General features: G+C 40.1%; 1 protein-coding gene across 2 annotated transcripts in view; it reads right to left on the reverse strand.

Annotated features, from left to right (window-relative positions):
- Positions 1–18,594, reverse strand: part of CALCR (calcitonin receptor) — a 241,571-nt gene that overhangs the window by 98,772 nt on the left and 124,205 nt on the right. For both annotated transcript variants that reach the window (XM_005308550.5, XM_005308549.5), the window contains one exon: positions 9,645–9,732. In XM_005308550.5, coding sequence (XP_005308607.1) covers positions 9,645–9,732 — 88 coding nt within the window. The remainder of the gene's footprint in view (positions 1–9,644; positions 9,733–18,594) is intronic.

Consider the following 18,594-nt stretch of genomic DNA (forward strand, 5'->3'; position numbering starts at 1 on the left):
AATGTAGGTACTTATACTACACCCTTCACTCAGTAAGTGAGATATGTCTGGATGGTTCTGTTTGGATACTTGGATAAAAATGAATTAAAATGTATAGAAAGCCTAGAACCAAGAACAAATATGTAAATGTACCCCAGATCAGTGAAAAGGGAGTGGTACTCACAAAAGACCTTCCAAAGCTACATCAGCAACAACCAAATATCAAGGAGGAATTAACAAAACATTCAGTGAGCGAGGAAGGCTACAGAGGGATGGGATGAAAAAGTGGAGGGACAGGGCCTCCATATAGATGGCCTCTGCTTCTGGTGGCTTCCCTGGCATGCATGGGGATTTTGAAAGATCTGCAGGTTTTGGAGGTAGAGCCATATGATTGTTCTGGACACAGAGTTTCCTTTCCCCTAAATAGGTTTTCCCTGGAGAAGGGATGATCTGACCCCCTTTTTGACCAAACACAATTAAAACCAATTCAAAGATTAGCAACGCCAGAAGAGATTGAAAAGTTTGTGATCCTGAATTATACATGTTTGTTCCACTAGATTTTTCCTTACAACTTAGAGAACAATTCAAATATGAGATAAAAGGGAAAAATATACATCTATATGTTAGAACAGTAAGCACATGTTAAGTAATTAAAAAAAATCTTGCCATCTTTTTTAACCTTTTCAAGATGATCTCTCTCTTTCTTTCTCTCTCTATATAAAAGAGGACTGTGCATTCACAGAGGCTACATAGGACAGAAACATAGTGTACCTTGAAATTAAAAGCAAGAAATGCCAGCAGAAAGGAAATGTACTAAAGGTATCTTGTAGTAGGTGAGGACATGATGATTTACTATTGTAAAGCCATTTTTAAAGGGAAAGTCTTTTTGTGAGTAGGATATTTCTGAGAGAGAAGACATCTTATTCTTGAAGAGCAATTTTACAAATTGCCACACACAAAGGGACTAGGCCTGTTCCCAAAGAAGTTAATGTCAAAACTTTCATTGGGTATATAGTTAAAGGAGAACACCTTACTCGGTGGTTGTTGGTCTTGTGTGTGTGTGTGTGTTTGGTGGCAGGATGTGTATGCAAATGGAGTAAGAATTCACACCCTGCTTTGTTAATTTTGTATTTAGCACAGTGCATTTTATCTGTATCTAAATCATCTATACAGTATTGTTTAAATTAAGCTATAATGTAACAAATGAGACTGTATTCTCTAGTCATTAGAAAATGTAAAAGGTGAAATTGTGGCCCCATTAAAGTCAATGGCAAAATTCTCACTGACTTCAGTGGGCCCTTGATTTCATCCAGGTCAATTAAAAACACAGAGGTGACTTTCTCAAGATAGTCTTATAAATAGAAACTGCCTTATGGCATATAGTAAATCTTACCTGTATTTGGATAAAAAACAGAACATTAACGTTTTGATACAATAGGCCCAGATTCTCAAAGGTATTTATGCTCCTAACTTCTATTGATTTCAATGGAAGTTGGAAGCATAATTACCTTTGAGGATCTGGCCAGTAGTCACTGACATAAGCTCACTTTTGTTCTTTTAGTGCACAATAAGCATTTGCACACATCAGGTAGTTTATTCACAACTTATTTGTGCATGCATACTTTTGAAAATCTGACCAATGCTTTGTAAGTATGAACAGTATTTTTTTTCTCTCTCTCTCACTGTCTCTTAAAATCAGGTAAAAAAAATCTGAGGATGAATGTGAAATATACATTTTTGGAGCTTTAGTCTTTTCTATTGTATATAGGAGTGTAGCAAGGGCATGGCCTCCCTCTGAGCCTGACAGGGAGGAACCAAGGCCCACCCCCTGGTGGGTAGAGCCAGGCCAGCCACGCCTGCCCCTCCAGAAACAGAGAAGTGGGACAGGAAGTACAAAAGGCGGGCCCTGCAGCTCAGTTGGCCAGAGCCGGTGAAGGAAACAGATGCCTCCCACCACTGCTGGGGCTTATGCCCAACGGGGACCTCTATAGCACAGAGGACTTGAAGGAACTGCCAGAGCTGCCAGCTGAGAGGGGCACTGAGGAGCTGTTGGGACTGCCGCTAGCTGTGTACCCTGAGGAGCCGGAGGATACGCACGTAGTGAAGGTACCCAGTGAGGGGGTCATAGGAAGTAGTCCAGGAACACCAGACAGTAGTCTGGTTGTAGTGCTGGTTGGCATGTTGTAGTGGGATCCCCGTCGACCCAGTGGCGGAGCGCTCCACCACTGTTAGGGCCCTGGGATGGGACCCTGTGGAGTAGGATGTGCCTGGGTCCCTCTACCCCTGCTAGCAAACCCCACCCCAGGATGGCCACCTTCCCTCCTTAGGCCAGGAGGTCTGTGTTTGTCTGCCGTCTGCCTGAATTAGGACATCAGACAAGAGACAGTTTGGTGCTCTGCCCTGCCTGAGGTCCCGAGCCCCTAGATTGTTTGGTGCTCCACTCTGCCTGAGGGTCTGAGCCCCCAAGACTGTGTACTGCTCTTCCCTGCCTGAGGGCCAGCCTGCTGGACTATTTGCTGCTCTGCCCTACCTGAGGGTCAGGGGCCTAGCCTGGCTCTGCCTAGAGGGCTAGGGCCTCAGAGGCTGCTAATTCCCGTTAAGCCAGCCTTTCCAGAGATACAGAAGCAAGGAGGCGTGGCCTCCCTCCAGGCCTGACAGGGAGGGACAGACACAGGCCTCTACATGGAGCTTATACTGCACCCATTGGTCTGGTATTAAATGGCTCGATCCAAAGACCACTGAAGTCAGTGGCGGTCTTTCCACTGACTTCAGTGGGTGTAGGAACAGACCCTACATGCTGGGGCTTAATCAATCAAAATATTAATATATTTAATAATTTTTTTACATCTAGAATGAGGTGACATATTATCGTTGCATCCTCAATTATTGCTTTATGAAGTTACTTAATTAAGTATGATAGACTGCAAAAAAAGGAGTTATGTATCTTTTCTCCTTATTTGCATACAAAGAAGCTTTAAAGTCCCTTGGGACAAGTAGGGGAAATGACTTTATTCATAACATCCTACAGTCCACTCTTCCACAGCTATAGGCTCAGATACACATATAGGCTCCACATATAGGTCACATAGGCTCCCATCCATCTCCGATTAACTTCAGTGGACATTGGATCAGGCTATTAGTTCCTTGGAGAAATTATCAAGACATTTGGTTAGAAATCTAAATTTGGAAATTTACATTTGGAATGTTGTAATTGGGTGTTTTTGGAATTAACCTTAAGATGCTTTTTTCTAACATCTGTTATGCCATAAAAAGTATTTAACAAGACTAAGTAATCTTTTATTGATTAATATCTGCTATAGTGTGTGGATTTATATTTTCCACAAGTTCATTACTATGTATTGAAAAATTTTCTCAGCCATCAATTATTTCAGATGGAAGTACAAATAATGTCGATATGTACAGTAAAGTAGAATACCTTGTGCATTACAAATTATTCTTTATTAAAGAGAAATAAATAATTCACAACTTCATAATCAGGACATTTGGCATATGGCATAAGTGATCAGTATTATTTCTTCTGAAGAAAACTGCTTAAGTGATGTCCCATGCAGCAGTTTAGCAGCCGTACATATGATGTCACTCCTAAAAGTCCAAGTAAATGACGTCATACATACGACCACCAAGCCACCACTCATATGACAGTTATAAGAAGATGAATTATCACTATGAGTAGAGTGCTGGGAATACTGATGATCTCTTTATACAGTCCAGATGAAAGCAATTTGCAGGTATTATTTGTCCCACTCTACTATAAATTCTTAAACACAGGTAAATCCGTCTGTCTTATCGATGCAAGATTTTCCTCATTTGTACAACACAGACTCCAGATAAAAGAAACATAAAATATAGTTGTTTCAGAAACTGCTTCATGTGATGAACAAGTTTCCAAAAAGGCCCTACTCCATCATTAGTAATGATAAAAACATAAAAAGTACTGTATAAATTATTGATTCTAAGTGACATTTAGGACCAAGCGGTATATATTGGATCACTTTCTTTCCTTCCATCTGCCTTTTTTCTAAACTACGTATAGTAAATTGGCAACCTCTAATGTTGAGCCCAAAAAATATCTTATGAATTCTGGCCAAGCCAATAATTTATTATTATTGGTTCTGGTGACTGAAAAATACTCTCCAAATTCTTTTTTAAATGGCTATATCCAGTCACCACTATACGGATCACTAAATTCCTATCCATCGGTACATCCAATCTTTCAGTGGGAACTGAGCACAACTCAACATGGGTTACACAGACCCTCCAAAACCTTGACTCTGGTCCCATGTCTCTTCATGACTATTAATGGCAGGATAATGATAGAATCCATTTAGCATGCTTTAGGAAGGCAATTAATGTACGGTACTCTCAATGTTATAGAACATTATATTAAAAGATGGGGAATAATTATTATTTGTTTAACATGAGTAAAAGAACTTTGAAATATTTAATGTTAGTTCCTCACATTCATACACTGAACATTAAAATTCTTCTAATATTTAGCTAGCATTAAAGCAGGATAGAAGCTAGTTTTTATACTGCGATCCCATGATGCTTACATCACTAATGTTGGCAGGTCTTTAAAGAAGCAAGAAACCACCAGTAGCATAATGGAAAGACACTGTAATTTTAGTGAAAAACAACTTTTCTCTTCATTAATATTTATTATACTACTTTTGCAAGGAAGTCCTGCAAGCCTGGCTCACATGGGGAATCCTTACTTATATGAGTAGTCCAATGGAAGCCATGGGCTTGAAGGAAGACTATATTTGGCCTTTTGTCATAGGGAGCTGCTTTAGACCAATCAACTTCACAATGACATTAATTATTTTAATTTTTAAATTTGAAAAGTAGAGATTGAGCCAAAACCTGGAGCATCCTTTAATTTGAGAATCTACCTTTTTGGGTGCAGGCAGGCTCTTGTTTAATAGAAAACTGTACCCATTTTGTTTGTACCACAGTTTGAAAATAAGCAAATGCAGAAACACTCTCACCAACTCTAAACTATAAAATATTTGTTTGCCTTCAAGGGGGATACTTGTACGAGTAAGACTTGTACGTTTGAGCCCCAGTTGCTTACAGCTGGATGGCAGTATGTAGCTGCAAGGTGGAATATTCATTTTAAAGCAATTTTTTCAAAGGCAACAGCACAGATAATCAGATACTGCTCCTTCCGAATTGGTCTTAGGGGAAAAAAAGTAAATAGCAAAAAGATTTAAAATGATGATTCACCCTTTATTGCATTTATTATGAGAAGCTTCCACATGCAATGTATGAGGCGGCCCAGGAAGATCTATTTTCTTCTGAATAGGTTGGCCAGTGGAATTCTGTCCTATACTTTCCTCAGGAATCTGCAAAATTATACATTGTGTACAATATGTGCTCAACAGATTCCTCTTTATTTTAAATTAATGATTAAAATCAAGAGTGGATTATTTTACCTTTTTTCAATAAAGTTAATGAATAGTAAAAATTGCTTTGGTCTTTAAGAACTATGCAGCACCAACAAAAATAGAAAAACCCTCTCAGCAGAAAATAATTTAGAAAGTTATCTATATTTTACATGTGAGGTGGCATAGGGCCACCCAAGAAAGCTCTGATTGGCTAGAGGTGGTGGAGGGCACTGCCTTCCAGAGATCCTGCAGGGTCTGCCTCCTCTATTGTGGGGGTGGGATGGCTGCAGGAGATTGGATAACAGACTATGGAATTTCACTGGTGGTGACGAGTGTCATTCTCAAACAAAAACAAGCAGCTGGTTGTCCATGTCTTGAATTTCATTATGATGGAAGTTGTGTCACTCCAAAACCAAGAGAGGAGATTGGCAGGTGGTCACATGGGTGACTCTAGGCCAATCAGCTAGCCCCAGGGGTAGGGGTTGGAAAAGATGCTGCCACTGTATTGGCAGTTTGATTTTTGGACTAAAATAGAGAGCAGCTGGATGGACCTTGGAGCCACAGCAGAGGGGTATGATCCAGAGAAAAGGTGGACTCAGTTGGAAACACTGGACCAACTCATCAACAATGGGGATGGATGGTCCAGGAAACATGAATCGGAACTCACTGTTCAATGAGTTCACAGCACGTTGTAGCTTCAGTGACTACAGCAAAGCATTGGGTCTTACTTCACTTTGGGCTGGGGCTACTGGAACTCTTAATCAGTCAAAGAGCATTAATCTATATATTTAGATGTGGGGGATGTATTATTGCTGGGCAATGCATATGTGTAACTTCCCATAAGGGGGGTCTCCTCTTACCATTGCCCCTGATATGGATTCAGGACTTGTCCTGCTTATATAAAAGTATTGCTTTATTGCTCAGAGCAGTGTCCATTCCTGGGGTTACCTCCTTCCTCCCCAAGGGTGGGGGCTTGATGCTTGCCAGGAAAAAAAGGTTTGTCCCTCGCATCTGGATTAAGATCTAAAATCCACTCAACTAAATCCAGATGGTCCCCGATCTGACGAGTGTCCTCATGGACAGGATTTGGGGAGCTTAGGCAGGAACCCTAGGGACCATGTCAAGTCTGGATCCCCATGTGGCCCACCCAATTCCAATGATGATGACATATCCTAAGGTGACCCGCTGACTGCCCTGGTTTATGGGGAATGGTCAGGCCAGCTTCATGGCTTTCCAGGAGTAGCTAGAATCTGTATTTCAAATGTACTGCCCCCCAAAGCAACAGAAAGCCAGGGTCCTGCTCAGTCAGCTGTGGGGAGCTGCCTAGAGGACGTAAGTATAGGACATAGCTGGATGACCAGAAATACACGGTTGAAAATATTTTTAGGCAACTAGGGGAAGTGTTTGGGCTTCTGACTTCACCCTCCCCCATGAACAGATGAAGGAGTTTTATTCTCAGACTCAGAAACCCACAAGATGCTAAGTGAGTTTGTCTTGAACAAACCAACCAGTCCATCAAAGGGATGAATCCCTACCTGGCCCAGATCCTGGAACAGCAGTTGACTGGGCGATTGGCAGAAGGGGCCTAAAACCCCCTTGTTCTGCAGTCAATGTGCAGCTTGCTGGCCCAATGCCCAGACATGGGCTTTAGAAATTTTAGGGAGGCGGTTGCTCAGGTGGTTGACTCACAAAAGCCTGATGGGGGCCAGGGCTTGACTGCCACCAGACATAAATAAATTATATTCAAAATTGTGAAGGCTGTAGTGATGAAAGACTACCAAATGAAGGGTATCCTCATTAAAATGGCAAATGTCTCACTAACAGAATTGCAGAAATTTGTCACCATTATATAATTTTTCCATAATATATCAGTATACACAATTATATACAATTACAGTCTGCTTTTGATTCTGTCACACTGCTTTACCCATGATTAATTTGTTTTCCTTGTTTTTAAAATGAAAAATATTTCAAGAGTACATGAACTTTTCAGAATTTGACACAGTTCAGACCTTCCATGTACAGTGTAGTCACCGAGGCGTAACAGCTATGTGAAAGGTTTGGATTTAATGACCCTTTGTCAAGGATTTTAATAATCAAAAGACATTTGTGTAAAATACAATATTGGTCTCATTGGATCTAAATTCACTGTGTAGCCTTAACCTGGAACAGAATCATTTGATGATTACTGAACTCTTTGCAGCTGAGCCTGCACAGGAATACAGGGAAGGCTCAGGTGAGAGAGCCTACCTCATTGTCCCCCCTTTTAGAGGGCATGGCTAACACTGCAGCCTGTACACACGCTGCTGGCATCAGTTTGCAAGTCACTCCAAAAGGGGGTGGGGGATGACTCCTTCCTCCTTTCTAATTGGCCAGCCACAGAGGGGAACACACAATCCGGTTTCAAACTCTTGAAGGAAGCAAGGGCCAGAGGGGCTTCTGAGGGACTTGACACCATAGATGGATCAGAGAAGAAGAGGTTCTTTGGAAACTGTCATCAGGCCATGTCCCTGAGCAATGTCTCTAAACTGTGCTTAACACATGGTCTGGTCCTACCTGCACAATTCATGGCTGCAATGCAAGGGAGCTGATGGGGAATCTCATATAAGTGCTCCTCAGTCAGGGCCGGCTCCAGCATTTCTGCCGCCCCAAGCCGCGATCGCAATTGCGACCGGCGGCGGCAATTGGGGGGGAAAAAAAAAGCCGTGATCGGCGATGGCAGTTCGGCGGCAGGTCCTTCGCTCCTAGAGGGAGTGAGGGACCTGCCGCCCCTGAATTGCCGCACATGCCGCCCCTATCCCTTGGCCGCCCCAAGCACCTGCTTGTTAAGCTGGTGCCTGGAGCCGGCCCTGTCCTCAGTCATCTGTTAGAGCAGAGGAGAAGGGAGTGGCATAGAGATGGGGGCGGGGGGAGGAAGAAGAGTGATGAGATTAGGAAAAAAGATTAAAAGGACTAGAGAGGGGGAAACTGAAAGAGGAGATGGGGAGGGGCAGCTAAAAATTAATTTTAAAAAATTGCTTATTGGGGAGGGTGGACATATAAACCTTCTTAAGGGACAAGGAGGTCCACGCCTACCCTGTTTCCCCGAAAATAAGACATCCTCCGAAAATAAGGCCTACTTACAGTTTTGCCTCTCGTTGTAATATAAGGCATCCCCCCGATAATAAGACCTCCCCGATAATAAGGCATCCACCGATGTGTACCGTATTCTTCTTCATTGAAAAATAAGACATCCCCTGAAAATAAGACCTAGCGCATCTTTGGGAGCAAAAATTAATATAAGACACTGTCTTATTTTCGGGGAAACAGGGTAGCTACGAGGAGCTGGTTAGGGTGAGAGGACGGGGAGTGGGTCAGTAGTGGAGGCAGCCATGTAGGCAGATGGACGGTTAATTCCAATAGCAGCCTTCAGAATGCAGGCTGACCTTACATTCATTAAATCACTGTTCAGCATCTTCGTACTCTGATTAGCTAAAATTAATTCCAGTTCAGGACAATTATTTATTATTTGAGTCTTAAGTGAAGTCCAGAGAAGGAGTTTAATCAGTGTCACAGGTACTTTATAGCACAGACATCAACACCATTCTTACTGCATGTTTAGAATGCATAGTCAAGTGCACCATATTATAATTAAATGCAAATAACTATGTTATGGAAACACAGATCAGGACGTTCAAAAGTTGAAGTTTCTGAAGTAACATTAACTCAGTCACATTTCCATATACTATAATGGGACAAGATATGTGATACAATATCATTGAGATGAAATAGTTGAAAATATAATTTAAATTGAATAACTAGCATCTAGACTGAAAATTTTCAGACTCAATTGTCTTTCTAAATGCAGGTTAACTAAGGTGAAGTAGCTTTTAAATGTTAAAATACACATTATATAGTGTCTACATTTATAACAACTGACCCAGATGTTATTGTACAGTTCCAAAACTATGAGTTTTCTGTCTCATAGGTATTTCACAGATAGTAAAATGTGGAAATGAAAAGGCATGTGTACTACCCTATGCTCACTCTTTCCTCTCTGTATCATCAAGAAACACTGATCTTAGGGCATACCATATTTCTGAGAGATTTCTTCTGTCAGTAGCTTATTATTCTTGTTTTAAGTTTTTATCAATTGGACACCCATTCCTTGTCCTCTGTGTACAACAGTAATAGTGTAGAGTTGTATTAGATTTCAGAACATTTCTACTCGTTTTCATTTGTCAGGTGTCAGAAGCAGTTCATTTTTCTTTTACTTACAATTAGAAGCATAATCAGTAAGAAGCAACTGTGAGTTGTTTTTTCCATTGTGGATTCTTTCTTCGGTGATATGTTTCTGCTGACCCTTCTGGGAATTGAACAACAACAACAACAACGAACATATTAGACCTTATTTATCCATGACCAGTTTTCCTGCCCATTTGGTATCCCGTTAAAAGTTTTGCATGTGTGTCTACGTATGTTTATGACTGCACTGAATATGGTGAGGAGGATTGTTTGTTTTCATGTATGTCTCTCTGAAGATTTCATTTCCATCTGGAGAGAATTTCATTTTTACTCTTTGCACTTTTAAAACCTTAGTTTTTATAAAAATTATGTGATTAAAAGCAAATTGCAGTTTGGAGAAAAAAGCTGAGCTAACGTCAGAACATTTCATTTTGACATTTTTGGAATGAAACATTTCAATTTTTTGTTTTGAAAGGATTTTTATTTTAGAATTTTTAGATGTTATACTATTATAATAGAAGACAAAAAAGTCAAAACGAAAATTGTTTTGATTTTGTCAAAATGAAATGTTTTGATTGATCGGAAACAAATCCCCCCCCAACTTTTCTTTGTGGAGAATTTTGAAATGTTCAGGTTTCATTCAAATTCAAAACAAAATCAAATTTTGAAATCTCATAATTCTTCATGAAACATCATTGATTCCAAGACCTCATGCAGAATGCGACTTTCATGCCTGCTTTTGCGACTAACTTTTTACTGTTCTTGACTTATGTCCCAGGTTGAATGTACAGTACATTCCATACTACTGAATGTATTGGGGACATTAGTGCATCAATGAAATGTTAGGAAGGACCAACAGCAAAGAGGTTAAGGAAGACAATGAAAGCCAAGGGAGGATGTTTGAACTAAGTGTGTTCCTCCCTCCAGCTGCCAAAATCTTTCTGTACCACAGTAACAGAATATTTATTTAAGTCAGAGTTGAATGTAACATCACTCATTACAGTGTTCTCTTTGATCAATGTACACGCATTCTTTGATCCCCACACATCGTGTCTTATTGAATAGTACTAAGCAATGTTTTAATGGTGTGTTTTAGATGCCCGCAGTATTCACAGGATTACATATTGAAAGAAAAAAAATTATACAATATTTATTTGCAGCTAAATCCTGAAATCCATGCTCTGTTTCTACTCTGTTTTTACTCAGGGAAATGCCTATTGGTCCTTTATTTGTAAACATATAATCTTATAGGTTGTTATTAGAAGCAAATAAATACTGTGAGGAAAAGGAAGTTATTATACTTTCCAGTTGTCTCTAATTCTTATATAATCATACAAAGTGTGAAAATCATTAGATTGGATTATAAACTAAGTACCCAGACACATTTTTGAAGTACATTTTTTCCCATTTGGCAATGGAATAACCAATGTTGCAGATGAATCTGTGGTTGTTTCATCCTAATCCTGATGAAGGAACATTGAGATTAAATAGTAGCATTTTTGTTCCCAGAGGGTACTTCTAATTTATACACAAATCTCACTAATAAGAAATGCAATGCCTCTTATAGTTTAATGTAAAAATGTGCAGACAAAGATGCTATAACACTGACACGAAAGGCTTACAACATCTGTTAACACACCAATACTGAAATAAATTAAAGATAAGCGGAAAAGAAGTAATTTGGAGCTGCTATCCAATTTTTATACATAGTTTTAAAACTGACTTTGTAAATCTATGAAGAATATTGAGATTAAACAGAATTAAGGAAATATGGGCCAGATGATTAAACAAGTCTCTCTCCAGAGCCTATTACAGATTAATTATCTATATCTGGAGAAATACATCACAGTTGTAGTCCTTGCTTCCGATGTTATCTCTGCCACCAATAATTTTGATACTATTATTTTAAAGGCTTAGATTGAATGTGACAGTTTCAATTAGGACAAAATCAGCACATTGCTAAACTTACCATTAAACATTTATTACAATCCCTGAATAGGAAGCTTATTATTACTGTGCATTTTTAAAATTATGAAAGTACCAAAATGATGCTTTAATTAAAAACACTATGGAAGTATGTTTGACTAATATTTAGATTTAAAGATTTTATGTGCTTGGTAACTAAGCAGGAAATGTTCCAAATCAATATAAACATTCTCATATTTGAATGAGAGTTTAAGGTTATGCTGGAAATACTGGAAAAATAGTTCTCAGCTTTTAGACTGCCATATTTTTCTCCATCCACACTCTACTTGTTGCAAATCTCTTAATGCCTGATCCTAAAAGTGCTAAGTGCTTCCTGCAAAGTACTGCATGTTCTCAGTTCCCATTGACTTCAACAGGAGCTAAGGATGCACAAGATGTTGCAGTATTGGGTCCTTAGTGCTGGCATTTTACTACTCCCCAGTGATTTTCTCTTTACCGATTATACACATTAAGTAGACTTTTAAGGGAGCACTGGGCAGCTAATTACACTCCTGAAAAGAAAACAACAGAACTTGGGACTGGGGAGGGATTTACTGTCACTGACATTGGCAATGGTACAATTTCAGATACTGCTAAATGTATTAAAGCATGATTTATTGCCTCTCTCTCTTTCTCATTTTAACCTTATTCTTTTGAGCATCAGTAGTAATACTAGTTTAGTACTGAAGTACATAATATAGGGCTATGAATCTACAAGGGGTACCATTCCTCTGGGGTCAGAGGACAGCAGTTGGCTGGCTGATTAGTCCCACATACTGCACTTGGAAAAAGACCTGCTGCTTGTCGGGCTGATCCTCATAAAAAGAGGAGCAAGAAATGGAGAGAGAGTGAGCTGCAGTGCCTGCCAGACGTTGGATCTACTGATGGGAAGAACGGCTCCCAGAAACAAAATGAACAGAAGGGAGGCTGTGGGAAGTTCTATTATCACAGAGGTTCTGAGGTAAGAATCAGGAACTTTTGGGTTGAGGAACTTATGGGGGGAAGGGACAGACTTGGGGAAATTTTGATCTTGTTTTGTTGAGGAGACTTGAAATAATAATAAAAAACCCTTCAGCAACTGACCTTGCTGGAAATTACCTTCCCTGGACTCCATGAGAAGGTTTCAGGCAGAATTCCATCAGGGAGGTTGCTGGCTTAGCAAGAGCAACCCTGGATACAGCTGGAAGAGGGGGCTATAAGACAGATCACAATCCTTTACAAGAACCTAATCCTGTCCTGTCCAAAGCACTGAGGGGCAGCAGAGACCCAGCAGGGCGGCAGGGCTCAGGCTTCAGTCCCCTCTCCCGGGACATGTAGTAATTTTTGTTGCCAGAAGAGGGTTGCGGTGAAATGAAGTTTGAGAACCCCTGATCAAGAGGTTACTGCTTAGAAGTAAATAGTTAATATTGTGTACTATATTTCCAATTCCAGCATGGCAGAAGGAAGGGATAATCAGGTTTGTGAGCTGTGAGATTGAAGCACAGATGCCCCCCGGGTTATGCAAACCCAATTTACGCAAATCCGCACTTACGGAAAAAGTTCTGTAAGTTAGAAATGATTTGTTTGTTTGTTTGTTTTGGCACAATGGTCAGGTATACGTTTCCGACTTACACAAAATTCGAGTTACGCAAGGCGTTCTGGAATGGAACGCTTGTGTAAGTCAGGGCATGTCTGTATTTAATTAGTACCTGCTATATAGCCACCAGACCATCTTGGTGAAGCTAGATGTATTGGGGATGTCTCAGACACATTAGTTTTAGCAGGATGCTATTGTAAGCATCTGTAAGACATCGAACCCTATTCAAGTTTACTCAGTTCTTCTTCTACTATGCCTAGGCTTTAGTAAAGCCAAAGGGTCTCTTGGGATAATTACATTTTGGGACAACATTTCTGAAACTGCAACTAAGCTTACCTCTGAGAGGTACTCAGCAGATTCCTCCTCTCTCCTGGAGCTATCTGATCCCTCCCCCATTGCATGGTTCCCCTGCATATGCTGTATTCAGACTGTGGTTCCTAGAATCATTTTCCCTTTGGCTCTCTGGAGCCCATCAGTGTTGCTCCTTTAATTGACCAAAATCATTCCCTCCCTCAAGAAGCTGGGTTTGTTCCCTGACGGCAGAACAGGGCAGAAAGCCTCTTAAAAACATTAAAATGGTTCCATTGTGTATTTCGTGCTGGACCTAACAATAATGCCACATTAAGGAATATAAACTCAGATCCTGTGCATAGGCTGCAGGTCAGCAAAGCACTGTAATAAATACTCAGCTTCAGCATATGCTTAAGTAAATCCTTCGTCAGCAGAGCACTTAACCATGTGCTCAACTTTAGGTATATGCATGTAAGGCAAGCAGTGAACATAGTCATTGAACCTTTAGCCAACTGAAAGAGCAGCAGTGATATGCTTAGAGGATCCATGTCCAGTGGGGACTGCTGCAAGGTCCATTGCAGTTGGGATGGGAAACTTGAAGTGATCTCAGTGGGGAAACCCCATCAATAAGATAGAAAGGGGACCCTTACACTTATAAGATTTGACCAATAACAGTTTGATTTCCCCCCCTTATTAGTTAGGTTAAGAAATAGATAATAAATGTAACTATGTGATAGAATATTTCAGAACAATTAACTGAGCTTAAACTGCAGAAGCAGGAGAGCCACAATATTCCTCTTCTCTCCAGTTCCCCTGTCTCCCCACCAAAGCTGTCCAACAGGATATCAAATTCTGAGCAGTAACAGGGGAAGGTTGCTCCCACACTCAGAGCTTGTCATAAGTGACATTTGTAACACACTATATCATATCAGTATAACACACCAAGCAGAAAAGTCACAGAAAATCTCTTAGAAGATTACTGATGTTTGGAAAGGTGTAAATCTATCATATCAACAAGCAAACGAATAAAGAATGCACTATATACTGAAAACTCAATATTTTTCATTTATTATCTCATGTGGCTATCTCAATGGATGGACCATGACCCAAAAGATTCCCCTCAGTCTAAAATAGGCTTCAGAGGCAAGAGGGAGAGTTCCAGCGCCACCTTCTGGCCCACCATTAGCAATCCACTCCATCATCAGTCAGTTTCTTGAACAGAATTGAGATAAATCCTGCAAAGTGCTGAGCACTAATGCGAGTTGAAGGAGCTCAGAACCTCACAAGATCAAGCTCATTAGCAGAAGACCTATAGAATACAAGGTGTTTTGTTATCCTGACTGAAGAACTCTTGGGATGGTGGTCAGTAGCCAAAGAGGTAAAGAAGAATACAGAGAAATGTGAAAATATGCTTTTCCCAAGGTCAAATACATGGATGTTCCCCAACAATAAAAACAGAATTTAAAAAAACCCAGTCTTTACTTCTGTGTGTTTTATTGAGCATTCCGCTAAAGAGTATGCATAGTGCATGCAAACAAAGTGGAATAAAGATAGATGAATTACATAATTAAATGTACAAATACAACACAAATAACTACTGTTGTGTGGGCTCAAGGCAAGTAGTTCTTCTGAAGTTAGTGGGCCAGGTTCTGATTCCATTCATATTAGTATAAATATAGATTATTTCCATTGAGGTCAATGGAATTACTCCATATTTACCCAGATATAAATGGGGGTGTGTGTGAAATCCTAGCCCCATAAAAGTCAATAGCAAAACTCACATTGATTTATTGGAACCAGGATTTCACCCAAAACCAGAATATGGCCCAAAGGGACTTCTCAGTTAGGAAAAATAAATGGGATTTGGCCCTTTATCTATAAACAGCTCTGTAACCTACAGTATAACTAACATACAAACACAAGGTGACATGATTGATATGTAAACCCTAATAATATGTCCAGGGGGAGAAAACTTGTTGAAAAAGAATGAGGCAGAGAGACTTTTGATGCAAACTCAGGACCATGACTTCAAATATGACAGAGCTGAGAAATACGGTAGAAGTTACAAACCTCTCTGATGTTCTAGTGTCAGTTTGTGCAATTTTGTTTGCAAGGGATAGGTTTACCTTTAACTAAACAGATCTTAATATAGGCAAGACACAATTATTGTTGTGAGCAATAATTATAATCAGCCACGCTGCTCTTTCACTTTCTTTTTCTGGAATATGTGCTAAAATAATTCCCTGAATATCTAAAGAAGAAAAAGGACTCAAAGCTGTCACTGACAGTACACAAAAATAAAGAGTTGTCACAGTAAAATGTTTCAGCGTGGTTGTGATTTAAATTTTATTATATTTAACTAAGCACATAGTATTTGAGTATTCATCTAAATAGCAGAAATGTAATCTCATTACTATATTGATTCTGAAACCATATAAACAAAACATATTGCAGAGTTTCAAAGTAGCAGCAGTTAGAGGCCAACACTTATGTGCTACTAGTTATTATTAAAAAATATTACAAACTGACTGTCCTAATACAGGAAAACAAACAGCAAATAGTAAAGAAAAAACAATCTATACTACGTTAAGTCTGTTTCTTTTTTGCACTGATCCTAGCTTTCTAGAGTCCAGCACTTATACGTAGATCCTGGCACAAAAAGAGCTTACATCGATAAATCCATGAAAGAGACAAAAATCAGGATCTGCAGACTTGTGAACTGGACTTCCAGCATAGTCATTGTACGCAGGACATTTTAGAGAGAAAGAGGGAGAGAGAAATAAAGAAAGTGCAAACAAGCAGGACAGTACCCTGGTGATTATAACACTCATGTGGGAGATCCAGGATCAAGTCTCTCCAATCCAATGGGCTAAAAGTTATGAAGGAATTCCTTCTCCATTTTGTGTGAACTCACATGCAGGGCTTGATCCAGGGGCAGCTCCAGGCACCAGTGCAGCAAGCACGTGCCTGGGGCGGCAAGCCGCGGGGGGCAGCCTGCTGGTCGCTGTGCGGGCGGTAGTTAAGCGGCCTTTGGCGGTGTGCCTGCGGGAGGTCCGCCGGTCCTGCGGTTTCGGCGGGTATGTCGAAGCTGTGGGACCCGCAGATCACCCGCAGAAACGCTGCCGAATCAGCGTGACCACAGACCACCGCAGACATGCCGCCGAAGGCCGCCTGACTGCCATGCTTGGGGCGGCAAAAAACATAGAGCCACCCCTGGCTTGATCTAGTGGGTAAGCTCCAAGTACACCTAAAAGATCAGGCCCCACAGGTCAGTTAGGTGGAGGAAGGCCTATCTTCCTCTGGTGTGTGAACCCACCTACAGGGTTCAGCAGCAGGTGAGCAGGGGGGTTGTGAATCCCAGTGGGGCCTGATTCTGGGATTTAGGCAGTTAAAGTGGTAGTTGGGCACCAAAATAGTTTTGTGAATCCAGCCCTTATTGTTTTTACCTCTTGTCTCTGATTGCTATGTACCTTGGGGGAATAAATAATACTTTGTTTTGAAGAAGCTGTTTTAGGGTCAATTCAATCAGCTGCAGGTCATGGGGTCTCAGATGAAAAAGACTGACAGGTGCCAAGCCCAGTTGGTCCTGCCATGTTACCACAGTTGGTAAATGGGGAAAGGGGTAAAAAGGTGCTGCACCTAAGAGACCTAGTCTAATAGCGGTAGGACCACATGATTCCACTAGAGAGGAATGAAGGCAGCAAAACCTGTCCCCAAAGCGGTGCACTTGAGAGGGTTAAGGTCTGGTCTACACTACAGACCTATATCGGTATAAGTACATCAGTCAGGAGTGGGAAAAATCCATATCCCTGAACGACATAGTTATACCAATTTCACCCTCCATGTAGACAGTGCTATATTGGCAGGAGAACTTCTCCTGCTGACATAGCTACTGCTTCTTGCATAGGTGGATTAACTAAACTGAAAGGAGAGCTCTAATCTGTCAGTTTAGAGCATCTTCATTAAAGTGCTACAGCAATGCAGCTGCGCTGATGCAGGGTTTTAAGTGTAGATGTGCCCTATGGAGCAAATTAAACATATCCAACTTCACTTCAATTTAGGATATTGCACACTAAAATTTATTAACTACAAGGAAGTGTGTAATATCCTAAATTGAACTAAAGTTGGATATATTTGACTTGCTCCATTTTTTGCAAAAATGAAATACATCAATAATATCATAGTGCTGTAATATATATTTGAAAAGGATATTTTAGGATCATTTGTCATCAGCTCTTAAGACACGTAAGAGTTGATGACAAATAATTAGTAAAAGTCTTTTAATTTGCAACCAAACTTATAAGGTCTTTGGGAGCAGGGACTATGTCTTTCTACCTGTACAGTACTATGCTTGAGCACGGTAAGATAAATGATAATACTATATTACTTTGAAATTACATAAAATACCTTGTTAAATCTAAATCACTGCCATACTTGTTTTTGAGCTAGTGAATAAAAGCAATGATGCAGTTGAAAGAAGTCAGATTAATCCACAAAGGAATTGAAACTGCGTTCCTATGGCAGGATAGAAGACCACGTTTCAAGCAGCTTTTTATTAAATAAACCAATGTTTAATATGACATTTTAACTAAAGGAATAATGGCCTTTCGCAAGACTGTCTGTTAGGCAACTTGATTATTAATATGACATTCTTCCTTAGGCTGATCGCAGTTCAGTTGCATTGAAGCATTCAAGACTTCTGATTATTCCAGGTCAAGATAAAGGTGTGCAATATGCTTGAAGTGTGTCCAATTTCTTGGGGGAAGTTCTTTTCTTTTTGTTTCCAAATGGATATATAAGAAGGGATAAATAACTGTATTTGATTTAAAAAAACACTGAAAATATTTAAAAATAGATTAACTCATAAGGGGAATGACTTTAGTTCCATTTTAGTTTTGTTTTTAATTTTTGTATGTTATAATATCCGAGGTTTCTGGTCACTAAAAATATTATGAACCATTAACCAATCACCAATAGGTGACTGCCTCAGAATGATAGCAGCTTATCAACCATCACTAGTTTGGAAGCTTATAGAGACTGTTTTGCCCATTTAATGTTTGTCCTCACTCTGGGCTATCTGTACCATTCATGTTAAGTAGAAGTTTGTTATTAACTTCAATGGGAATAGGATCAGGTTCTCTAACTGTACGT

The sequence above is a fragment of the Chrysemys picta genome, chromosome 2 (genome assembly GCF_011386835.1).
Source record: "Chrysemys picta bellii isolate R12L10 chromosome 2, ASM1138683v2, whole genome shotgun sequence".
NCBI lineage: Eukaryota > Metazoa > Chordata > Testudines > Emydidae > Chrysemys > Chrysemys picta.